At 41.1% G+C, this 25,361-nt stretch overlaps 1 protein-coding gene across 1 annotated transcript in view; it reads left to right on the top strand.

The window, feature by feature from the left end:
- Positions 1 to 5,639: 5,639 nt before the first annotated feature.
- Positions 5,640 to 25,361, top strand: part of slco3a1 (solute carrier organic anion transporter family, member 3A1) — a 58,319-nt gene continuing 38,597 nt past the window's right edge. The window contains exons 1-2 of the mRNA XM_034233622.1: positions 5,640 to 6,286; positions 19,484 to 19,940. Coding sequence (XP_034089513.1) covers positions 6,128 to 6,286; positions 19,484 to 19,940 — 616 coding nt within the window. The 5' untranslated portion in view covers positions 5,640 to 6,127. The remainder of the gene's footprint in view (positions 6,287 to 19,483; positions 19,941 to 25,361) is intronic.

The following is a 25,361-nucleotide window of genomic DNA, read 5'->3' as shown; positions in this document are numbered from 1 at the left end:
ATACAAAACATGTCTGTGAAGTTTTTTTCAAAATACCAAACAGTTCACCCATTGTAGCCATGCCTCATACTGCTCAAACCCCTCTTTTGAAGCCCTGTTAGAGAAACGCGGATCTTGGGTCCTTAGCTTGAAAAACAAATAAAGAAGAGGAGGTGGAGCTAATGCCTGATCAGAATTCTACCGGAGATAAAGTTAAATTTGGTTGTGATAAAACGCATTCCTGTTTAAACCACGTCAAGGATTATTTCTGAAATAGTATGGAGCTCAAATGCTTTTTCTCTTGCAGGTTTATCACAAGGTGAGCTCTTTTTTTATTTCCTGTTTTTTTAAACACATGTGCTTTTTACAGTACTAGGGCTTCCACAGATGAAATTTTTTTATGGATTTTTTGTCAAAGCACTTAAGATATTCATTGCTATCGGGATGTTAAGAGCATTCCATGGAATATAACAAAAAGTGTATCTCGAGCCGGTTTCTCAAACTTACCTACCCCACCTTTAAGTGCTTTGACAAAAAATCCATTAAAAAATGTCATCTGTGGAAGCCGTAGTACTGTAAAAAGCACGACCAATCATTTTAGCCGGCCCGGCTAAAGTAACTGGATGGCCTACCTGCCTGTCAGCCTTCCATCTGTGCGCAAATGTATCTCGTCCCCTCATTGATAATGTGCGCGTTCGTGTGTGTTGGAGGAGGGGCTCTGTAAGGAAGTGGCAGATTTTTTCCGGCTGTGTATTTTCAAATAGCGCACTCGAGCTGGTTTCTCCAAAATTACCTACCCCACCTTTAAGTGTTGTCAAATAAATCGACCTACCTAGCTAACAGCTATAGGTTTTAATAATCCATAATGTATTGTATTTTAAGCTTCACTTTGGATTGTATCTTACGCAACGTCCACACGGCGGCGTGCGTTGAAGCTTGCCGGCGGGAGTGTCTGAAGCTCGACCAACAACCAATCACATGAATCTCCCGCCCCGGACACACAAGCACGTGGTTTGATTGGCTAGAGCTTGTACTGGCATATGATTTGATTGGATGACGCTTCCGCCGAAGCTTCAAAAGTTGAACATTGCTCAACTTTTTCTTACTCAATATCAAATTTTACTCCGGCTGTGAGTGTTTGTGTGTGCTCAGGATGAGTTTTGCTTGTTCTCGCTGTATCGCCGACCCGGGAAATCTGTCCACTCCTCGCAGCAACGAGCCTCGCAACGTCCCGACCAATCAGAGCACACTGGGCTCACAGGGAGGAGGGGGGGCAGGAGCTCCAACAAGCCGTTTAGGACAGAGAGTGAATACCTGGTGAATACACATACTATACAGAGATGCTGTATGAGAAACCAATGTGATTTTGGAAAATTGCACAATTGAAATCTATTCTAGTAGACCTCAACAATGGAAATATGATCAGTAGAAATGGCCATGACATGGGCCCTTTAAGATTGGCTTTCCAGCAGTCATTCATATCGCATTTACTGAAAAAATTATATTTTAAAGCAAAGTTTCATTTGGTCACACATTAGGAAAAAATGGTTGTGTAAGAATGTTTTCCTAAAAAGTTTAAACAGGAAAGTCCCTTTAAAGCAGCTTGTTTATACTTAGTAGTAGTTATTCCTTAGGCTTCTCCCATTTCCCAGTTTCTCCCAGCAGACAGGCTGGGCTTATTTTCCAGAGTCCACCCTTTTCCAATTTCTATAAATAGCAGCTGTTTCAGAAGGCAAACAATAGTCTGCAGGCTTTTCCGTTCATACATTCCTGGCACCGGTCCGAGGCGTCTCCGCCCACAGCTTGTTACTACCTGACTCATGTCCCTGCTCGTCTACTGTATAAACAGTCCTGCTAACACACATTGACACATTTTTGATTGCACACACACACACATTTCTGCATAATTTGTTCCTTCCTTCTACTCATGATAAATTCCAAAACTGTTCTGAACAGACTGTATAAATGTATTTTATAAAAAAATATGTATGGATGGTTCATGCAAACATATCAAACACTGAGCGTAATTTTCATATTTATATGGTACTGTTTTCAGACTTATAGTCAGCACACACACAACCGTATTGAATGAAATGAATCTTTGGGGTAACAAGATGGTTAAAGGGATAAAAACATTTCTAAATCATTGTTGCGATAGTGATTTGGTATTCAAAGATACAGGCAGAAGACATCTAGGGCTGTTTCAGTGGAATGGTATGCCTCTCAACCACTTGATTTATATTTTACTTTTCTCTTTTTTGGTGGAATAATGGCCCCTCAATGATCTATGATTATGAATATGAAAAGGGAAAAACAACGTGATTAAACTACTCAAAATGAATGTGCAAATATAAGGTCATAACATGTGATGGAGGGGTTTCAAATTGACTCCAATTAACTTTAAGCTCCTAAACACCTGTAGTCCACGTTCACTGGTGTTTACACTTTCCTGATTGGATGCATACAGATTGTGTCTGACCACTCAGTGTAAGTGCAGTGTGATTCACTTAGCTCCATTGTTGGCTTTTCTTAAGCCCATGTACTCTCCTTTAGATTATTCATTGACCTCATGATGTTTTCCATTGAGGCCAAGAAAAATTATTAGCAAAGACAAAGGACGTCCATTTTTGAAGACTCTATTTGACGGCAGCCCTGTTCTGTAAGAATCATGGTCACTGTGGTGTTCTGAGCAATCTAGCTGGCTCAGATGTTTTTGAGGTTTTAAATCCTGTTGTGACTGAGTCTGAAGACCACTATTGTTACAAGTTCAAAGACTCCACCCAGATTCAAATTACCTCCATGTTAAATGTGTTGAAAGCACCTGTGTGGGAGTGCTGGGCCTTATACGCACTTAAAGTTACATTTGACTTCAGGCGTCAATGCCCCTAGCAAGCACACACACACGGGTTACTGTTGCGGCTATATAGGTTACGGGGTCTAGTTTCAAATCATATGAAACTCACATGTGTTAATTTACATTTCTCGTAATGTTGAGCTTTGGTTATTGATATACTTGTCTCAGTTTTGGCACATTAGCTTGGTGGGATTTTAACATGGCACACATTTTGTCAGATGTCTCTAAACCTGTCAGCTTTACAGTAAATGCTGTGCTTCTCCCGGCAGGCTGACCATAGTGAGCAATATGTGGAAGTGTAGAAAGGATTTTTGTGTGGGAGTGTTGGGCGAGAGGGAGGGAGCGTCTACGATTGATGACTACTTTGCATTGGACACCTGCCAAAAAACGCCCTGAATCACAGTCAAACTGTAAATCCAGCTGCAAACATATATCATTTTTAATGTGGGTTCATCTGTTGCTCCAAGGAAGTGAGACATAAATAGGGAATAAATAGTATTATATAATAATAATAATAATAATATATATCATATCAGAACTAATGCAGATGATAATATGTATCATACTCATTGAATTTCATTAAAAAAAACTCAATTGCTAACTCATCAAGAAAAATAAATAAAAAGTAAATGGATCAATAAATAGTTCATGTTCAGGCAGTAAAAGCATGTAGGGCTGCAACTCATTATTATTTTCATTATCAATTAATTTGACAACCATGGCTTTAGTCTATAAAAAAGATAATAGTGTAAAGAGTTTGTTGGATGATATAAAAATGAAAACAGCAAAACCTTACATTGGAGAGGCTGATTCTCTGGAAATATTTTGCATTTTTTCTTGTAAAATTACATAAAGGGTTTCAACATACAGTAATATTCTGTCAGTCGTCTAAGCAGTTTATCGACTCTTAAATGTAGCTCGAATACCATTCAAGCTCAAATATATCACTTTAAAAACCATCTTGTCTGTCACTGTGGTGTTTGAACCACTTTTTTAATAATCAGTTTGGTTCAAAAACACATTTCCCAGTTCATCAATTACCAGCTCATCTAGTTGACCTTTGCATGTCCTCATACTGCTGCTGCTGTTTGCAAAACTGAGCAAACAGCTGTGCAGAAAACCCTCACAGCTTTACACAAGATGTTTTTCACCCAGTGCAGTTCCACCCCATCATCATCACATTATGTGGTTACATTACATCATAACCACCACAATACCTCAACCCAGACATGCTGACATCACGATAATCCAATAATGAATGTTGGAAAAAACAGCAAACGTCACAGTCTTTTCTACAACTTCGCCAAAGTGCTTATAAAGAAGGGCGTTAATGATTAGTAGCTAAATCAATTAGTCGTGCAAATATTTGGAAGTTGATTGTTAAAAAGGAAATGTGTTGGGAACACTGTCATTCACTTACAGATGAGGAGATTGGTGTTGTATGATCAATATCAAGCTGACATCCTCGTGGATTCATCTTCTTATTACAGACACATGCATTTCCTAACATTCGGTCTATATGCTGTAAAATGTATTATCTCTTCGATTTACACACGGCATCTATTGCACGTCTGTCCGTCCTGGGAGAGGGATCCCTCCTCTGTTGCTCTCCCTGAGGTTTCTCCCATTTTTTCCCCTTTAAACTGTGGGTTTTCTCTGGAAGTTTTTCCTTGTACGATGTGAGGGTCTAAGGATAGAGGGTGTCGTTTTTCTCATACTGATATTCTGAACAATCTGTGCCGTTGTATTTGCTGTAAAGTGTCTCTACTGTAGGCTAATTTTATTATATGTACAGCACTTTGGCTCGACCATAAATCGTTTATAAATGTGCTATATAAATAAAACTTGATTTGATTTGATATAAAGCTACAGTCGGCTGCTAGTTGACTTAGCAGTTAGCATAAAGACTGAAGCTAATGCTAACCAAATCTGTATAGCATACCTCCAGAAGTCAATAAATAACATGTCTGTGCTTGTTTGTCTAATCCAAAACAAAGTATACTAATGATAATTTGGACCGAGCCAGGCTAACTGTTTTCCAGTCTTTATTACATCTTCAAACTCTTGGCAAAAAATAAATATTTCCCAAAATGAGAATTTCCAAACATTTGATAGCTCCAGTTTCTCAAATGAGTGTTTCCTCCTAAAATTATAATACATTCCTGTATACAATTGAGGGATTATACATTTGAAGATGTTGCCTGACGTTGTAATTGTTGTCATTCATTGTCATGTTTGACTTTTTAAATGGAAATACTCATGGGTAATTAAATTCCCTTTAAAATACTATCTCACATATCACATGAATATATAAATATAGTCCAATATATTAGGTATACAGTGATATAAACACAGGAAAGAAGCTAATTATTGCATTGGAGAAGTCTGAACAAGTGAACATTTGCCATAAACGTCCTAATGAATATCTTAACCATTTTATTAGTAATTTGAATAGTTGTGTAATCCTTTTGCAATAATGAATTATCATCATTGTAGATCATCTCAATCTGCACCACAGATTTATAATCCCTGTAGGTCTATATTGTGGGGAAATTATGCATCATAAAATGGCAGTGAGTCACTTTAAATACCACACACACACGGGGCCCCACAGGACTACTGTAGTGATGTTTCAAGTCAAGAGTGCAGACTGATGCGCCGCTGTGACTGCATCGCCATGAGAGAGAGAGAGAGAGAGAGAGAGAGAGAGAGAGAGAGAGAGAGAGAGAGAGAGAGAGAGAGAGAGAGAGAGAGAGAGAGAGAGAGAGAGAGAGAGAGAGAGAGAGAGAGAGAGAGAGAGAGAGAGAGAGAGAGAGAGAGAACACAGTAATTGTGCGTGCGTGAAGGACCATGACAGTCCGGAGCGGCGGGAGTTGGGTGGAAACGAAACAAGAAGAAGCCTTTTAACCGGGACATTCACCTGCAGATGTAACCCTCAACACGCCGGCTACGGAAACATGCGATTTGACAGAGATTTCAGCGCCCGCGGTTCACGTGTGCCTTTCCAAACACCTTCAGGGAGTTTACATGTTCCTGCGTGTCGACGACGAGGCAATGTTTAGACGCAGACTATCGGCAGAGCAGCGCGGAGTTTTTAACGTGTTTTGTAGCTTGTGTATGGAGAGAGATTCTTGAAGAGAAAAAAAAACTGCGACAAGAAGCACCGCGAATGTAGTCTTCAGGAGGGAAAAGGCGAAACACCGTACCTGCTGCCACAGTGTCTTCCTGCTGCGGTCATCCTGCTCCTGTGTGTTTCGGTTTCTCGCAGTGCTGTGTGGGTGAAGTGAGGGGAGGATGCAGGTAAAGAAGCCCCGGGACTCGGACCAGAGCAGTGGCGACATGCTGGAAACAGACGGCCCCCGAAAAAACTCCTCATGCTTCTCAAATATCAAGATATTTTTGATATCGGAATGCGCCCTCATGTTGGCTCAGGGCACCGTCGGAGCATACCTGGTGAGTGCTACGAAAACCGAGCTCCTGCGGGGTTGCCTCTGTTACTGCGACTCTACTGCGGGTCACATTCACATTGTGTCTTAGCCGGGTTTGGGCTCACCATATGGGGTTTATTTCTGCTGCTCTGCATGCTTTGGACTAACAACAACACGTAGCAGGGCAATGACGGGACATATAAACCTCTGTCCTTCTCAGTGAAGTAGCTACAACCTGCAGGGAAGATGTCATGCTGCTAAACTACCCCTTATGTGTTACAGTTTGACAACATATATAAAGCTGCTTGTGTGATGTCCATTTTAATTTGAAGGTACAACAATTAAAACGGAGCCCCTTTTTAAATAAGCCATGCAGTAGTAATTAAATGGTAACTTTACAGCTTTGCCTAGCATTGGTTATGATTGATAAACATGTTTAAGAAGGCAGTAGTTGGATGATTTTACCCAAAATGTCAGTCAAGGTCAAGGACCCCCCTCCCATCCTTCTTACTTCCTGTGTCTACGCACTCTTTCAATTTTACTATTAACAGTGATCCAACACATGGAGCCGGTGTAACATGAGGTTTATTTAAATGTGTGATCTGTTTCTGTAAAACATCAATATGTGTATTGTATATGACACTGTTGCAATGAAAACCTCAAAACCCACAAAGATCCAAACTTATACAGAGACTCGTGTATAATTTGTGGGACAAATCTCCTTGAAGTGCTCCAAATATTCCTAAAAAAGTCCCAGAGGAGTCCCACAGCCTCAGGCAAACAATATGAACATTGAGTTTTGACATTAACTTGGTTTTATTCTTTAAGATTCATACTGTTTCATACTTACAATTAATAGACTAAACCCTGAATGCCTTGGCCATATTTGGAGTGGAACATCTTATCTTCTCTGTCAGTGGACCTGCTGAGCATCATAGCCAGAGAACAGCGACAGCATGGCGGTGCAACTCAGAGTCAGTTAGGACAATTTCCTAAAGAAGACTTCCTCTTTATTGTGTGTTTCTGATGACACAATTGTTCTGCTTTTTATAGTTTTGCACACCTGTTCAAACAGTTTAAACAATAACCCAGGTCAGGTTAGGAATCATTTACTCACATGATGCTTTCAGGCCTACTTTTGTTCGTCAACACAACAGAGCTTATTTACATTGAGTATGCTGCGTTTCCGTTACAGTTTAGTAGCTGGGGCAGTAACTATAGTAACGCAGTGTAGGCGGAGCCGTGACGTCATCTTCAATGAGAACCACAGAAAAACAACATCAGCCGTTAGCTGTTAGCACTCAAGCTCACAGCTCCTCATATCTGATCAGAAACTAGACAAAAGTTAAACAAGTACAAACCACAGACTGTCTGTGTCATGGCATACAGTTGCTGGTTTATTTATGTCTGTATAGGCCGTTGTTGTGAGTGTGGACGGTCAGAGCATATACTGCGTTAGCTTAGCCGATCTCCATTTAGAAAACACGCATTTTAAAAGGTTTTTTGCCTGCCGTCTGTCTGAAGACTTGTCAAAGCATTAATTCATGGTTTTTACTAACCAGTATCAGTATGTTGTTACTTCGGCATCATTTTGAAACGTGTATTACAATTAAATCACGGTCAAATATGTTCATTTTGTTGTAGTTGTAGCCCCCTTGCCAGCGATTCTCTCTCTAGTTTAGCATACTCAGCCCGACTCAGCCTGGTTGTTGGCCCGGAACGAACCTCGATTTTATGGGGGCCAGAAAAACTGTGAAATAGTACCCGCTAGCCGGTACTACGCTAAGTGGAAACGCAACCAAAAACCAGGGTTCGTACGGTCATTGAAAACCTGGAAAAGTCATGGAAATTGAAAATGCAAATTCCAGGCCCTGGAAAAGTTATGGAAAACAATATTTTTCCCAAAGTTTTGGAAAAGTCATGGAAATGTAACTAAAGTTGCGTCAAATATAATTTACATTTAATCTAATCGCTGAAATAATGCGGTCGCGAGCTGTTATGTGCCATCATGATCATCATGGTGTTATTTTTTAATATATGAAGCGCGAGCTGTGTGCTCGAGTCTTCCTGCCTGTCGGCTGAACTCTGCTGCTCCGGGATGAGGGTCAGCTACATTATCTACGGTGCGTTCGTTAACTGCAGAGTCACTGTGGCACAGACTGAGCCGCTGGTGAACAGCTGTTAGAACGGGCCGTTCAGAGCAGAGCGGCAGAGCGTGATGTGATCATGTGAACTGAAACGTTTTTCTGTCGCAATATTATTTAAGGAATCGTTGAGCTAGCTAGCATACATTGTCACTATCTGCTAACGTTAGCTTTAGCCTTAGTTTTCTCATAGTTTTTTTCATAGGCTATAAACAGAGGTGGTATAAGTATAGATCTTGTACTTGATTAAAAGTAGAAGTACTCAGATCTTATCCTTTAGTAGAAGTAGAAGTACTCAGATCTTGTACTTGAGTAAAAGTAGAAGTACTCAGATATTGTACTTAATAAAAGTAGAAGTACTCAGATCTTGTACTTAATAAAAGTAGAAGTACTCAGATCTTGTACTTTAGTCAAAGTAGAAGTACTCAGATCTTGTACTTGAGTAAAAGTAGAAGTACTCAGATCTTGTACTTGAATAAAAGTAGAAGTACCAGAGTGTAGGAATACTCTGTTTCAGTAAAAGTCCTGCATTCAAAATGTTCCTCAAGTAAAAGTAGAAAAGTATTCTCATCAAAATATAGTGAAAGTAGCGACAGTAAAAGTAGTCATTGTGCAGATTGGTCCATTTCAGAATAACATACACTGAACAAAAATATAAACGCAACACTTTTGTTTTTGCTCCCATTTTTGATGAGATGAACTCAAAGATCTAAAACATTTTCTTTATACACAAAATAACCATTTCTCTCAAACATTATTCACAAATCTGAAAAAATCTGTGATAGTGAGCACTTCTCCTTTGCCGAGATAATCCATCCCACTTCACAGGTGTGGCATATCAAGATGCTGATTAGACAGCATGATTATTGCACAGGTGTGCCTTAGGCTGGCCACAATAAAAGGCCACTCTGAAATGTTCAGTTTTATCACACAGCACAATGCCACAGATGTCGCAAGTTTTGAGGGAGTGTGCAATTGGCATGCTGACAGCAGGAATGTCCACCAGAGCTGTTGCCCGTTAATTGAATGTTCATTTCTCTACCATAAGCCGTCTCCAAAGGCGTTTCAGAGAATTTGGCAGTACATCCAACCTGCCTCACAACCGCAGACCACGTGTAACCACACCAGCCCAGGACCTCCACATCCAGCATGTTCACCTCCAAGATCATCTGAGACCAGCCACTCGGACAGCTGCTGCAACAATCTGTTTGCACAACCAAAGAATTTCTGCACAAACTGTCAGAAACCGTCTCAGGGAAGCTCATCTGCATGCTCGTCGTCCTCATCGGAGTCTCGACCTGATTCCGGTTCGTCGTCGTAACCGACTTGAGTGGGCAAATGCTCACATTCGATGGCGTCTGGCACGTTGGAGAGGTGTTCTCTTCACGGATGAATCCCGGTTTTCACTGTTTAGGGCAGATGGCAGACAGCGTGTGTGGCAGGCGTATGTTATGGACGACGAACACAGGTGCATTTGATTGATACCGTGACGAGATCCTGAGGCCCATTGTTGTGCCATTCATCCACGACCATCACCTCGTGTTGCAGCATGATAATGCACGGCCCCATGTTGCAAGGATCTGTACACAATTCCTGGAGGCTGAAAACATCCCAGTTCTTGCATGGCCAGCATACTCACCGGACATGTCACCCATTGAGCATGTTTGGGATGCTCTGGATCGGCGTATACGACAGCGTGTTCCAGTTCCTGCCAATATCCAGCAACTTCGCACAGCCATTGAAGAGGAGTGGACCAACATTCCACAGGCCACAATCAACAACCTGATCAACTCTATGCGAAGGAGATGTGTTGCACTGCGTGAGGCAAATGGTGGTCACACCAGATACTGACTGGTTTTCGGACCCCCCCAATAAAGCAAAACTGCACGTTTCAGAGTGGCCTTTTATTGTGGCCAGCCTAAGGCACACCTGTGCAATAATCATGCTGTCTAATCAGTATCTTAATATGCCACACCTGTGAGGTGGGATGGATTATCTCGGCAAAGGAGAAGTGCTCACTATCACAGATTTTTTCAGATTTGTGAACAATATTAGAGAGAAATGGTTATTTTGTGTATATAGAAAATGTTTTAGATCTTTGAGTTCATCTCATGAAAAATGGGAGCAAAAACAAAAGTGTTGCATTTATATTTTTGTTCAGTGTATATGATATGTTTTATAAAGATTGATCATGAAAGTGTTCTCAAAGCTGGTAAAGGTGCAGCTAGTTTGAATTACTTTGTATACTGCAGGGTAGCTTGTGGATTTACTCCAGGTGGAACTAAAGTCTGATTTAACACTTGGTTATATTTCACATCATTCATCCAGATCTGTAAAGTAACTAAAGGTATTAAATACATGTAGTGGAGTAGAAGTACACCATGTACCTCTGAACTGTAGTGAGTAGAAGTACACCATGTACCTCTGAACTGTAGTGAGTAGAAGTACACCATGTACCTCTGAACTGTAGTGGAGTCGAAGTACACCATGTACCTCTGAACTGTAGTGGAGTCGAAGTACACCATGTACCTCTGAACTGTAGTGAGTAGAAGTACACCATGTACCTCTGAACTGTAGTGGAGTCGAAGTACACCATGTACCTCTGAACTGTAGTGAGTAGAAGTACATCATGTACCTTCAGGTTCAGGTTCAGGTTATTTATTTGTACCCGTAGGTAGATTCTGTTTGCAGAGAAAAAGACAAGGGTTCCTTCCTGACACTAAAAAGTGTGTTGAGTTTATGAACTTAGTTACACCAGTGGCTATACAGATATAAAGACTAAGCCTTGCACAGAGGCATGAAAATACATTTTCAAAATGCTCAACAGTGCTGCCAGAATTATAAACTGACTGCTACACAATTCAAATAAATGCTTTTATATATTTCTATTAGATGTGACTCTTTGGCGTTTCTGTTATTATTAACACTGCTGCTTTAGTTGTTCTGACTGCTAAAATCCTCTGTTCCTCATTTTAAAGCCAATATTCCGTGGGGTCGGAGGCTCGGATCCTCGGATCCTTGTCACCTTTTTCATACCTGATGAGTTTGCCTCCCTGACTACAGTTGCTTATCCTCTAGAGCAGGGGTGGGGAACCTTTTTCCTCTCAAGGGCCATTTCAATTTTTTCAACATCCTCCGAGGGCCGTACAAATGATTGACCTCTGCTTAAAAATACTAAAATCACAAAAATGTCAGAATGCATGCACGTGCACGGTTGTGGCATGACCACCAAAACAGAAAGATATTGGACACAAGATGTGTGCAAATGTATTTAGTTTCCTATACATGTGAACATGATTTAAGTGGGGCGGGGGGGGGGAACCCACATTTTCTTTTAAATATTGAAGTTAAAAGCATCAATCTGGTGCACTTTGAGAGCAACATGGAGAGATCTATGGATACATCTCTCAACACCCATAAACAGAACTGTAAATAGATTTATTTTTATTTATGGATATTTTACAAATCACTCACCTTTCAAACTGTATTCTTGTTTATTAATAACAACTTTTTTTTACTGTCATATAGTATTTTATACCTGTTTACTTTATTCTCTTATTTTTGTATAATTATAATGATCATATAAAGATACTGGTTGGAGAACTTCTTATATTCGTTAGCATAGCTAGCGAACCAGATGCTAATAACAACAAAGTTATTGACTGTATGATCAGTGTGACAGATGAACAGATCGCCACTGGGCTTTCAACTAAAAACACAGCCACGCAAAAACTGCGGCATGTATACGGCTCCTTATGGGTAGCCTACTGCAAGTTGTGGAAGTGCCGGAGTGGCGTTCTGGTGCTCTCAGACAGAACTGCACCCCTGTCAGACGAGACATATACCACGTAATGACACGTTAGGCTCGTGTTGTGTTCAAGGACCCTGACCTTGGCCAGAAAAAACAGGCACTCGCTTGTTTAATTTGTTTGCGGTCTAGATTTCTTTAATTTTTTGCGTGTGTTTATAAACTACCTCGAGGACCACACCAAATGGTCTCGCGGGCCGTATACGGCCCGGGGGCCGGAGGTTCCCCACCCCTGTGTAGAAGCTAGTAAGCCTACTATTTGATTTGTTTTAGATAAGCACAACATGTTTCATATGCAGACATTATTTTCCTGTTCCATGTTAAAATAAACCATTTTCAGTGGTAATTTTTTTTTGGTCATGGAAAATGAGGTAAAGGTCATTGAGAAGTCATGGAAAAGTCATTGAAAATCATTGGTGAAAAAGTGTATGAACCCTGAAAAACGGGCCGGGCAGCAAGCTCCGCACTGTAGTGGAAATGCGCCATTATTTACCTTCTTCAGACAGGACTTTATGTATCTGGTTCGTTTACAATCTGGTGAACTGGTGTCGATCTACATGAGCTACTGTGGTATCTCTGATTGGATGATGGGGAGTTAATGGCGCGTTTCCACTGCAGGCCTCGCTCGGCCTCGCTCGGTTTGGTTAGGCCTTATTAGGCCCGGCTCACTTTAATGCTGCGCTTCCATTACAGTTTAGGAACTGGGGTAGGTACTATAGTAACGCAGTGTAGGCGGAGCCGTGACGTCATCTTCAATGAGCGCCCCAAAAAACAACACAGCTGTTAGCTCTTAGCACTCAGAGCTCACAGCTCTTCATATCTGTTCAGAAACTAGACAAAAGTTAAACAAGTACAAACCACAGACTGCCTGTGTCATGGCGAATACAGTCGCTGGTTTATTTATGTCTGTATAGGCCGTTGTTGTGAGTGTGGACGGTCGGAGCATATATAACGTTAGCTTAGCCAAGCTCCATTTAGAAAACACGCATTTTAAAAGGGTTTTTCGCCTGCCGTCTGCAGACTTGTCAAAGCATTAATTCATGGTTTTTACTAACCAGTATCAGTATGTTGTTACTTCGGCATCATTTTGAAACGTGTATTACAATTAAATCACGGTCAAATATGTTCATCTTGTTGTAGTTGTAGCCCCCTTGCCAGCGATTCTCTCTCTAGTTTAGCATACTCAGCCCGACTCAGCCTGGTTGTTCCTGACCCTAGAACCACGATTTAGTCGGGCCAGAAAAAAGGTGAAAAAGTAGCCCCGGGCCAAAACTAGGCCAAGTGGAAGCGCAACTAAAAAAATATGTTCATGAAAACCCCCCAGGAGACACCAACACTAACGTGGCCGAGTGGACTCCGGAGTTTGCTGCATGAGTTGCACTGTATGATCTGTGGTGTAGTGGGCTGTCACTCAAAAACTGAGTAGCGAATGGGGACGCACCCCTGAAAATCCCGCCCACCTGGGACGTTTGTGTCCAAATCGAAAACAAAAAATGAGGGAGCGCAAACGAGAAGAGCTGCAGCGAGAGCAAAAGTCTGATCATTGAGAAAGAAGAAACAATAACTGCAAACAAAAAGATATGTTAAAACAAAGGAAAAAAAGACTTATAGTTTACATGATTACACAAATGATTTGTTTGCAACTTATAGTTTTATTTTTGAAATTTATTTTATTTTGCTTGACTCAGTTTTTTTATTTTTTTAAACTCTTAGTTTTGCTTTATTCTGAGAAAGTGCTGCTTTATCTTATGATACAAAACTAATCCCATAGATATCCAGCATGTTGCTAAGTGTCTTGTACAGCAAGCAGCTCAGAGAAAGCAAAGATGGCCATGATAGAGTTTTGTCCCTTTACTGCCAGCAAGCTCTCTTATGGCGTGTTTACATGATTACACAAATGATTTGTTTGCAACTTATAGTTTTATTTTTGAAATTTATTTTATTTTTGCTTGCTTGCTTCTTTTAAACTCATAGTTTTGCTTTATTCTGAGAAAGTGTTGCTTTATCTTTATGATACAAAACTAATCCCATAGATATCCTGATTTAGACGCCCGGCTGCAAGAGAACACACTGTGGCCTGCCCAGGCAAATGCCAAAGAAGCACAGATTTGTGTATCATTGTTTCTTGATTGATTAGAGCAGGGGTGCCCAACCTTTTTTTAACCGAGAGCTACTTTTAAAGTTGCCAGTCTGCCGAGATCTACCAGTCCAAATAGAGAGGCGTAGTTACTGACCAGGTAAATACACACTTCTACTTGTATAAAACTGACCTTTGTACGATGAATACTTCATAAAATACTGCAGATCCTTTATCTTACCTCTTTCTAATCTACACACATACAAGTATTCAACTGAAGTTACACAACAGTGTTGTTGATACGGAGTTGGAGTTTATTCACACGTCACTACAGTGGGTAATGTTTTCAAGAAACATTGAACAGTGCTGCCACATATGACACAGGGAAAAAAGACTCTGAACCCTTTCTTTGCCATTATATAAAAATAGTGTTGCTACAAAAGTATAAATTAGGCTTACTAATAAGACAACTCAGATCTGAAGCTACACAGGAATCTGCTGCCAAAGTGCAATACAAAAGACAAAATTAATAGAATCAAATCCTTTTTTTGTTGCATTTTAGTAGATTATAAAAATAAATGCCTTTTTAAAATAGGATGCAAGCAACACTAATTTCTTAACCTGAATTGATAATAGACTATAATCAATTTAAACAGAACATATCTTAATGTTTGCATTTCTTATACCATTTTGTACAATAATTGTAATGAATAAGTTCAAACAAACAAAAACTTACAGCTGATTAATAACGGTATCTAACTTGAGTTTGTATTATATCAAAAACCTGTTGAAATGCTACTGTTATTTTTACTGTCCCCCAAAAGCGCGTCGGCAGCCTCCAGGAATGCTTCTTTCACAACTTCGCCGTCTTTGAAAGACTTCATGTATTTCTCAAGAACGTGACTGACACGTTAAGATGCTATGCCTATGGTAGCAGCCTTGCTCTTGTTGTTGGGCCTGGTGAAAATGGACTGCTGTGCATTTAGCTGTCCTTTCAGGCCCCTCCCCTTTTGGGAGCGTTGGGCAGAATTAGGAGGGAATTCCGTCTCGTAGCGTTTGTGCACTGTTTTGAAATGCCGCTCCTAAATTACCCTTCTTCGATAAAGCCACGCTCGCATTGCAGATGAGACAGATGGACTTTGAATTGGAATAGATACACAAATAATCATCCTCCCACTCGGAGTGAAAATTATATATTTTGGGCTTTTTTGCTTCTGCCATAATTGTGGTCTTGTGTGACTGTCACTCCTGTTGACACGGACAACGTCAGCGAAATAGTGCCCACTGCTCACCAGCCACGCCCCGACACATGGGGTCACGCCGGCCAATCACAAAGCTTTGATGCGTTCAAGTGCATTATTCTGGCACGGGAAGATTATGTTATAGGACATTAACGATCAAACAGAATGTTGTTGTTCTATTTTTAGACACATCTCGCGATCGACTGGGAATCTCCCCGCGATCGACCGGTCGATCGCGATCGACTGTTTGGGCACCCCTGGATTAGAGGGTTTTTTTTCTCAGTTTTTAGAAATTATCTTTTTTTTCCAGTTTTTTTTGTATATGATATTAAAATAATCGCCACCTGTGATTTAAAAATCTACATCTGAAGTACAATATTGTATATTTTTCAGCGGTTGGTGACTGTCTGATGGACTGCAGGACCTTTATTATTAATTTCATCCCTTTTGCCTGAAAAATGGGCTGAAAATATCAGTCAAGCGACAGAAAAACTCATCTGCATCTAATTTGAGAGTTGATTATTTGTATTTTCAAGCCAAATAAACCAACGCTCTCTGCCTTTGGAAAGTTTTAATGAGCAGTGTTTAACTGATTTTGAATCTGAAATGACAAAAGCTTGCATCAACGATGTAAACAAATGTTGGTTGGAGACCAAGTTGTGCAGAAACAAACCTGAGTAAGATCCCCGTATTATATGTAGTAATTTGATCTGGTTCTACACAATATACCAACCGTCTTATTTTATAGCATAGAAAATCTACAGAGACAGATATATTGTTGCTACTTTTCTGCAGTCACCACATAACATTTTAATTGCTTGAGTTGATACTAGATATTAAGCCCTGGGAAGCTGTATGTGTGACTTAAAGGCTTTAAGGTTTGTTTGTATAAAGACTTCCTTTATAAGAATAATTTCTTACACCAACACCTGAACCTCACTGTGTTCGTCTCAGCTGAGCAAACCTGTCAAACTTCAGATGCTCTGAATCAGCTGAGCGTAGGAAGGAGGGAGAAGCCCAAATTGTATGACAGAAAGTAATTGTCATTTTAAAACCATATTACATTTCAGTATTAACAACGAGGCTATTTTTGTATTCAATGCTGAGACAATAAATCATTTTGATTAATTTACAGGCAAATCAAAGCATACATCATCCAGGTCATTTATTTTTGCTTTATCAGCCTTAGGCCATTTTCATCTAATAGCACACAGATGGAGCCATTAACAGAGTACCAAAAGAAAGAAAAAGGTCTAAAATACACAGCATTCACATGGGTAACATTGTGGATTTAGCCTATTTTAAACAACAACAAACAACATTTTAAAATGGCTAATTCAGAGCAGATAAAGTACCTCTGGTTAACCTTCAGTCCACCATTCAGGAGGCTACACTTCATAAAGCTGAATAGAAATGCTTCTAAATAGCTTTAACTTCAAGTATAAACAGCTGCTGTGCCATCACAAATAGCACCATTTCAGCACTTTCACCATCAGAGCTAAACCTTAATGTGTTGAAGTGGATGTCAGCGTTGAGCTGCCTTTTTGCTAATAAACACCCTATCAGTAAATCCTGGGGGAAAAAAGCCTGTGGAATTCGGGATTCTTGTGCTCAGACAAGACTCGTTTTTCTGTTTGGCGATGAGGTGTCACACAACTTGACGAGGTTTGTTTTGTTGCCATGCAACAGATAAAACATTTCCACAGTTTGAGTATTTTGGAGAAAATGTGGCTGTTACCACTGACCAGTATGCAATCCACTCAAACTTTCCTATATCATTTATTCAGACTGTAATCCTCCTGGAAGGCTGCCTGTTTAAGTCAGAGTGAAAGTGCATAAACATGTTGAACCTAGACACGAGGGCTCAACACATCAGTGTTTCCACTGCGGGGAGCAGCAGCTCTCAGTCACTCACACAGACCTCCTGCAATGGGATGGGATGTGATTGGATTTGATGACGGCTTCACTTGCTCTGCTATACTCTGTTGAAGTGGCACTATCTGTGAAGAGCTAAAGCTACGGTGTCAACAAGTTGTTTAGACCTGGCATCATTTCTAAGAGGTGGATGAGACAATGTTGAGATCACATCCCTGTGGAGCAGAGCCAGCTTGGATACAAACATCCTGTCATGAGTGTTTGCATTCAGTGAGAAAGAGCAGAGAGCTGTGACTCATTCTGAAGTTTTCAACTCAACGTCACCAAAAGGACAACGGCACGAAACACTCCCAACAATCATCCTCCCAACGCTTTGATGTGGAGTGAAGGTCAGTGTAGCTGAGTTTAGAGCAGCTGCAACGACCTGCTGTCACTTCTGCTTCATAAAATCACAGAGGACAATTTATTTTTTCTTTTAACCCTAATGACAAAGCAAACCGGCTGTCTGATGTTGGTTTAAGTTGTCAAAGACTTCTCATTTACTAGACTGCTGTGCATTATGGTCTTGAAATGGACAGAGTGTAGAGAAGTGTTTGGATAGTTTTAGAGAAACAGATCATATTTTAGGTATCTGTGTGGTACTTTCTTTCCTTTCTGCTTCAGGAAATATTGTAGTATCACAAAATAGAACCGACTGGCCAAAAACTCTAAGACGTTACTTCTATGTTCCTTACTGATTCAGCACCAGATTTGGTGGGAAGATAGCAATGTTGTGGTTGTTTAAGCGACATACAGCTAACTCAAAGGTCACTTCGGTGTTACATGCTGCTCTTATTCACATCAACTATGTGTACGTCACATTAGCATAATCGAGCATTTGATGAAACCATTTTCTGAAAGCAAAACCACAAGTTGATTCATCATGCAGTGATGTCCCCTTTTTCAAAAAGGGATGTTTGTGTTGGTGGATCCTTTTTTACGGTTTGTTTAGAGTTGAGTCAAAACTCCCGAGCCCGTTGGGGAAATGAAAAATTGTGATGCCCTTTCAAGGACAGTTTGGGACGGATCTGAAAATAGCTTCATAACCGTTTAAATGTGTGGCTGTGGTTCACATGGCAGAGAGAGACTGTTCCCACACATCAAAAGCAAACACAGCCCAGCTCTTATCAAAATGTCTTTGACTTTGAAATAACATCAGCAATGTTGTATGCACTCGCACACTGAAAATAAATATTGTATTACATTATTTAGACTGTGACAACTACAGTTAACAAACCAAACTGGGCTAAACAACCAGTTTTGCTGGGTTGTGTTCAGCTGGTAGATACTGGTAGATTATAGCTCTTGCGGGATGACAGCTGTTTAAGAGAGGGAAGCTTGGGATGAGTTATTTTCACTAAAGCTAAATGTATCTGAGCCCGGCTAATCAAAACCAGAGGCAAGTTTCCAGGGAGGAGCCACAGCGTGGAACATCTGAACAGATTGTTATTCAGGGTTTTTCAAGGAAAGGCACAGTCTGGAATTGATGACGAAAAAATCCACGATTCTTTCAAGAATATAGTCCCCAATTACACTTGGTATTTCTGAGTGATCCGTTGGAACTGACTGAACTGTTCGCTGTCGATCACAATGTGTTCTGCATTGACAAACTTACATGAACACACATTTTTCTATATACAGATGTTACGGATACAGGTTGCATGTATAAATAAAGTCATAGAGTTTGAATGCTTATAATACTTATCATCGATAAATCATATAATAGATTTTTCTCCTTGATATTAGGCATCAGATTCCCACATCCTTGTCTTTGTGTGTTCCATCCCTCATAATTACATTACATGTCACTTGTTAGACGCTTTTATCCAAAGCGACTTACATACATTCAGTACTGTGGACAATCCCCACAGGAGCAATTTGGGGTGAAGTGTCTTGCCCAGGGACACAACGACATGCTGACTGCAGTGGGACTCGAACTTACTATCTCCTGTTTCTAAGTCCAGCACACTATCCACTGAGCCACAGCCTCCCCGCAATAATCATTGCCTTGACCCACTTGGTTTGATTTTGTCTCCAGGTGAGTGTGCTGACCACCCTGGAGCGGCGGTTCAACCTGCAGAGTGCTGACGTGGGGGTGATAGCCAGCAGCTTTGAGATAGGCAACCTGGCTCTGATCCTGTTTGTCAGCTACTTTGGGGCCAAAGCACATCGGCCCCGTCTGATCGGCTGCGGGGGCATCGTCATGGCTCTTGGCGCCCTTCTCTCAGCTCTGCCTGAGTTTCTGACGAAACAGTATGAGATAGGGGAGACGTTGAGGTCTGACGTGGGTCGGGATGTTTGCTCGAACACCAGCAGCATAGAGGTTCAGAGGGATGAGGACATTATATGCGGCAACAGGGCCAACACCAACATGATGTACCTGCTGCTGATTGGAGCCCAGGTCCTACTGGGGATCGGGGCCACGCCGGTGCAGCCCCTGGGGGTGTCCTACATCGATGATCACGTGAAGAAGAAAGACTCATCACTCTATATAGGTGAGCTACATCCATATTTTTCATGTGAACATATTGTTGAAATCAAGATAATACCTAATCTGTTGAAGTGGTACAAATCCAAATGACATTGCCGAAGGAACTTTTGAGAATCTCTGGCTGGTTTATATTGCTGTTCAAGATAAGCAGTGTTCAAGGAGATGATTATCACACTGGAAATTAAAAATCTATTTGCTGCAGCACACTGATTTCCCAAGGCAACTAAAACTGGTACAGCGGAAAGACAGACATCTATGTGTTTGTTCATCAGGTGCGATGTTTGCACACTTTGAGTCAACACAGTATATACTGCATGTGTGCTCTTCTGCTGTACACCATATCCCTTTGCTAACAGCACAAGCCTGTTCACGTGAGTGCCAGGTGAGCAGATCTTGGAGCTTTTTAATCTCCATTACATCCATTTCAGTGGCGAAGAGGCCAGATACGGGTTAAATGTCTTTGCTTCGCTCAATCCTCTCTCAAAGGGAAGATGCTGCTGATGTGGCTTCTTTGAGGTTTAAAGGTGCATTCAAAGTGCTTTCTGTGCAAAGTTTTGAATACACAATGGTTGTTTAGGGATATGTATTTGCTGTGATAAGTATATTTTGCTATATCTGTGTGCTTTAATGCTTGGCTCATTAAGCCATGGAGGATTTTCACATCTGTAGCTTTTTCTGTGGATGTCCGATATTTTACAGTATATTCTTCCAGCGAAATATGTTACAGTGCCTATAAATATAAGTCTTCATACAGAAGAGCAAATGTTTAGGGGAAGTTTTATAATGTTTGGAAATATGCTTGCTAATTTTCATGTTTATCTCCTGTTTAATTTGTAAAAAAACTGCCCTTTTTTCCTGAGGTTATGTGCTGGACACTTTCCTGGCCGGGACCAGCCTTATCGCAATTTTCTCATTTGTTTTTGGCACATTGTTCTCATTTTGCTGGTCATAAGAGCAGAGAAGTTACCTGCGAAATCCCAGCCACTAATCCATGTAATAGTACGTTTCCTAGTTTTGACGGAGACCTGCTGTTTGTTGTCCAGACTGCCACATTAGCCTTTGTTGGAGTAGATGAGATGTGTGCTGTTTGTTATCAGTGTGGTACAGAGACAATAAGAGCCTGAATAGAAGATCAGTTCAGGCTGGCACTCGCCCTTTTTCTGATACATTCGCAGAGCAGTATGTTGTGTGGCTGCCTTTTGTCCCTGAAATACAGATGTGACCTGCAAACAAAGGCAGCAGTGTGCACTGTAATCTCAAGCCCAAAGCTGATTTTCTTAATTGCCGTTCATTGTTTTTATTTTCCTGAACATGAGCTGTTTTTACAAATAGCCCCCCCCCCCAAGCTTTGTTTAAGACAATAAAGAGCATTAAAAAGTGCCACAAAAGTCTTTGACATTTTGGCAACACCATAGTAGCTTGTAAGCAATTGACTGTGGGAAGTGGACTGCGAGTGATTGAAGTTTGGCACGAGTGAGGGAGGTGAGATTTGGTTCTGTCCTCCTCTGATAAGCTCAAGGAGAGTTGAAGGAAAAACAAGCGGTGAGCAGCGAGGAACAATGTGGTATTGAGTCGCGCTCAGCTGATCGTCCTAATCCTTCTGCTGCAGGCATGTCATGTGCCCCCAGCTGCATGAATGGAGTAGATTGTCTGAAATGCTGTGAGATTTCCTTCCACATACTGATAATGTATTTGGATTATTCATCAGTTTACATCAACAAGTGTACATTGTTACAGTAGCAGTGGTAACTGCTGGCCAAATATTTGTTTATTTCCTGAATGTTATGCAAAGTTCTGTAGGCTTTGGCTCTAATGTAATGTTGTTGTTAACGTCACATCACCACTTACTTGTGTTATTTCGTGCCTGCAGACATGTCTTGCTGAAGGTTTAGGGGACATTTTGGAGTCTTTTGAGGAGGCTGTTCGAGAAATTAGAGAGAAAAACACCTTGGGACTCTGAGATCAGAATCTTCAACCTTACACGTGTCTCCTAACAGCTGCAGACAGATGTGCTGTATGAGCACGTAAAGTCAAACTTCCCCTAGGCTCTCATTTTCACACTGCCAGATTACAAGTGTGTATCTACTGTGTGTAGTTTGACATCTAGACTCTTTCACAACTTGTGTGTGTGTTAAAACTTCACACACTCCATAGGAGGCAGGGTTGAAAGCAAAGTATTCCCTTCACTTTAGTTCTGTATTAATGATGGTTTTTAGGTTCACTGCAAGTTGAAGAACATTATGATTAACCCTGATTCATGATACATGACACCAAGTGTAATTGAAACTGATATTTTTCCCACTGCATGCAACTGTTGCCTGCTTCTGTTGTCCGTGTACATCTTCTCCTGGTGATGTGTTATTGTTAAAATTAGAGCCTGAGCCAACTGGCCAGGTGGAAAGTGCGAGGCAGGCCCCACCCTTTTAAGAATATGGCGGTGCGGAGAGAGCAGAGCAGAGAGGCTTGGAGAAGAGCCATAATTACAGAGAGAGGCAGGAATGCCAACCAGCCAGCCATGAGGTGGGTCTGAGTGGGCCGGGACGCACATGCATACCACAAAGGCCTGTGAAAAACAACTCCTCCATAGGCTCTGACTGTGTATACTGCAGCAGGCAGGCTCACTGTTTAAACAGCTGTAAAACACTCCAGCATAGTTGGTTGTGACTCTTCAGAAAGCTTCTTCTCTCTGTCTGGTTAAGATATGTTCACTGTCATTTCCTTTTTAGAAGCTTGTGTAATGCTTACGTGTGCTTTATTTTCATCTTAAAAGGAAGTTTGCCAGAAACCGGTTTGAATGCCATCACCAACACTAACAAATGTGTTTTATATCAATTTGTTGTTTTGATTTGTTTCCCCAAGTCTAGACGTAGGCACTCATTCTCTGGCCAAAGGAAATAAATATTGGACAGATTGCGTCAACGGGATCTTTATTCCCACTGCTCTATGACCTTTCACTATCCACTGCTAATTCTGGCTCTTCCCATAGGACCCCTGACCAGAGAAGGGTCTAGAGCTGGCATCATGTATCGTAGACTCCACCCGCTGCCTCTTTAGGTTTCAGAAGCTTTTAAACAGCCTGAGATTGCTTCATGCGACTATAATGTACAGTATGTACCGCCTCTGGTACACTATGGGGGGACTGAAAGGATGACATTAATTAATTCATTGATGCCATGCCCTTTTAGCCAAATCTCACAGATTTGGACATGTGGACTTTGCTTGTTGCATAATTCATATAAGAAATTCTTAACAGATTTAAAATGCTAATGGAGAGAGGCTTAAAGTGCAATTTTCTAATGTAGCTTATATTACTGGCAACAATGACAGAGTCTTGAAGTTGTTGAAGAAGCGGGTTTTTATTTTAACTGATTGCATTCATACCGAATCTGCTACAAGTAACATCCTGCGCTCACTACTGCTAGCAGCTCTGCAAGACTTAACGCAGGAACTGTGGTGTTTTAGGGCCACTGGCTAGCTCATTGCTATAATAAATAAACGTATTATTTTTTGACATATGCAGTGTCCGCTGCCAAGAAAGCGAGGTCGACTCCTGAGCCCGGCGAACATTTCCGGCAATGTCCTCCCCTCTATCTCCCCCTTTGAACTATTCATCTCTGATTAAAAAAAAAAGCACTCTCTGGCCCCCCAAAAAAAACTAAGCTTTAAGTTGAATGCTAATGTCAGCATGCTAACAACTCTAATATGCTTATTTAAAGTAAGTCATTTTTACCGTCTTAATTTAGCAGGTTAAAATGCCACCATTTGCTAATTAGCACTATACAATGTTGTTGGGTGTCGATGTCTTCAGTCTATATTATTACATGTTACTTGTTAGACGCTTTTATCCAAAGCGACTTACATACTCAATACTGTGGACAATCCCCACAGGAGCAATTTGGGATGAAGTGTCTCAGGGACACAACGACATGCTGACTGCAGTGGGGTTTGAACCTGTGACCCCCGATCCCAACACCATGGCTGCTTCTCAGGTCGATTAAATGAAATCCTTGCTTCCCTCACTTGCGTCGTTTCCCTGCGTTTAGTCCATCCCACCAGGGAAGCATGGAGAGACGCAAGGAAACCACGAGAAGCAGGGAAATGAGTTTTAAGAGCAATGGGACGTCCTTTCCTCCGGAGCGTCACGTGAAGCGACGTCCGTTTGTGATGACGCTGCACAGCTGTTCGTCTGGCAGCAGCCAGCTCTGTACCCGTTATTTCCACAAACACCCCCGCCTCTGTTAGTGCACATTTACTGACATAAACCAGGGTTGCCAACTCTCACGCATCTGGCGTGTGACACACGCTTTCACTCTCAATCTCACGCTCTCACGCTGCCCAAACTATTCTCACGCCAAAAACAAGAATACCGAAGACTAGAAACGGTTTTGAAAACTTTTGTCAGGTAGTGATCGTCTTCTCAATAGAACATCTTTGATAATGTCTTCTGGCCAATCAGAATCAAGATAACGGCGTGGTGTTGTTGCAGGAAGTCCCGACGGAGAATACTGTTGCTGTAGTACATCTCTACATCGATACAACATTACGTGTTGATAGAAATCAACACGTAATGAAATAAGACCCCACGGTTTGATGATTGATAGGTGCAGGGACGTGCACAGGTACGGGCTAATGTTGTCAGGGCAACGGCCCGTTTGGCCTTTTTGGCTGACCTGCCCCTCTGGAGAGAGCGAGAGTTTATTTTTATTTTTTCTGTTGTGGCCGAATCAACATGATCGAGGATCTCATCGTTTGACCTTAAGGGACATATGCCTACACTGTGGCCCTAAAGCAACTGCTCCATTATCTGTATCAAATGCAGACATTGATGCCACCAAATGTCAAAAATAAAAATAGAAAGTACTACAAATAAACTGGAATTCATTTACATCTTAAATTATGAATATATATACACAAAAAAAGGTTTACAAATATCCAACCTTCAAATTGCTTTTTTAAATCAACACTGCTCTGCACACTTGCTAAAGAACATTTGTCTGGAAATCTCAATTCATTTGTAGGGCTAAATGAGTATGGCCAAAAGTATGGGAGTAAATCTCACTGTAAACTATTTAATCATCACCAAATTCTGTGTTATTTTGACCGATCATAACTCAGCTTTATGCAGACATATTTAGCATGGTGTACAGGGCCGCTTCTTCGCATAGGCGACATAAAAAAACATTTTTACTGTTTGCGCTCATCCTAATTTTCGGCCTTGATGTAACAACATTCATAATTAAGTCAAGGTAACACCCTTTTCACCCCGGTTACACTTTTAATTTGCCCTGTACGATGGACGCTTTAAGTGATGAAAGTGGGGGGTGTTGGCTTATCAGGCGTCCGCAGCTCACAGCCAAAGTGGGTGTGGGATCGAGCGAGAGAGATAAATGCAATTTATGTAAACAAATATTTCCAAGGCACTCTT

The sequence above is a fragment of the Gymnodraco acuticeps genome, unplaced genomic scaffold (genome assembly GCF_902827175.1).
Source record: "Gymnodraco acuticeps unplaced genomic scaffold, fGymAcu1.1, whole genome shotgun sequence".
In the NCBI taxonomy this organism is placed as follows: Eukaryota; Metazoa; Chordata; class Actinopteri; order Perciformes; family Bathydraconidae; genus Gymnodraco; species Gymnodraco acuticeps.
This window is presented reverse-complemented; position numbering and strand designations above follow the sequence as displayed.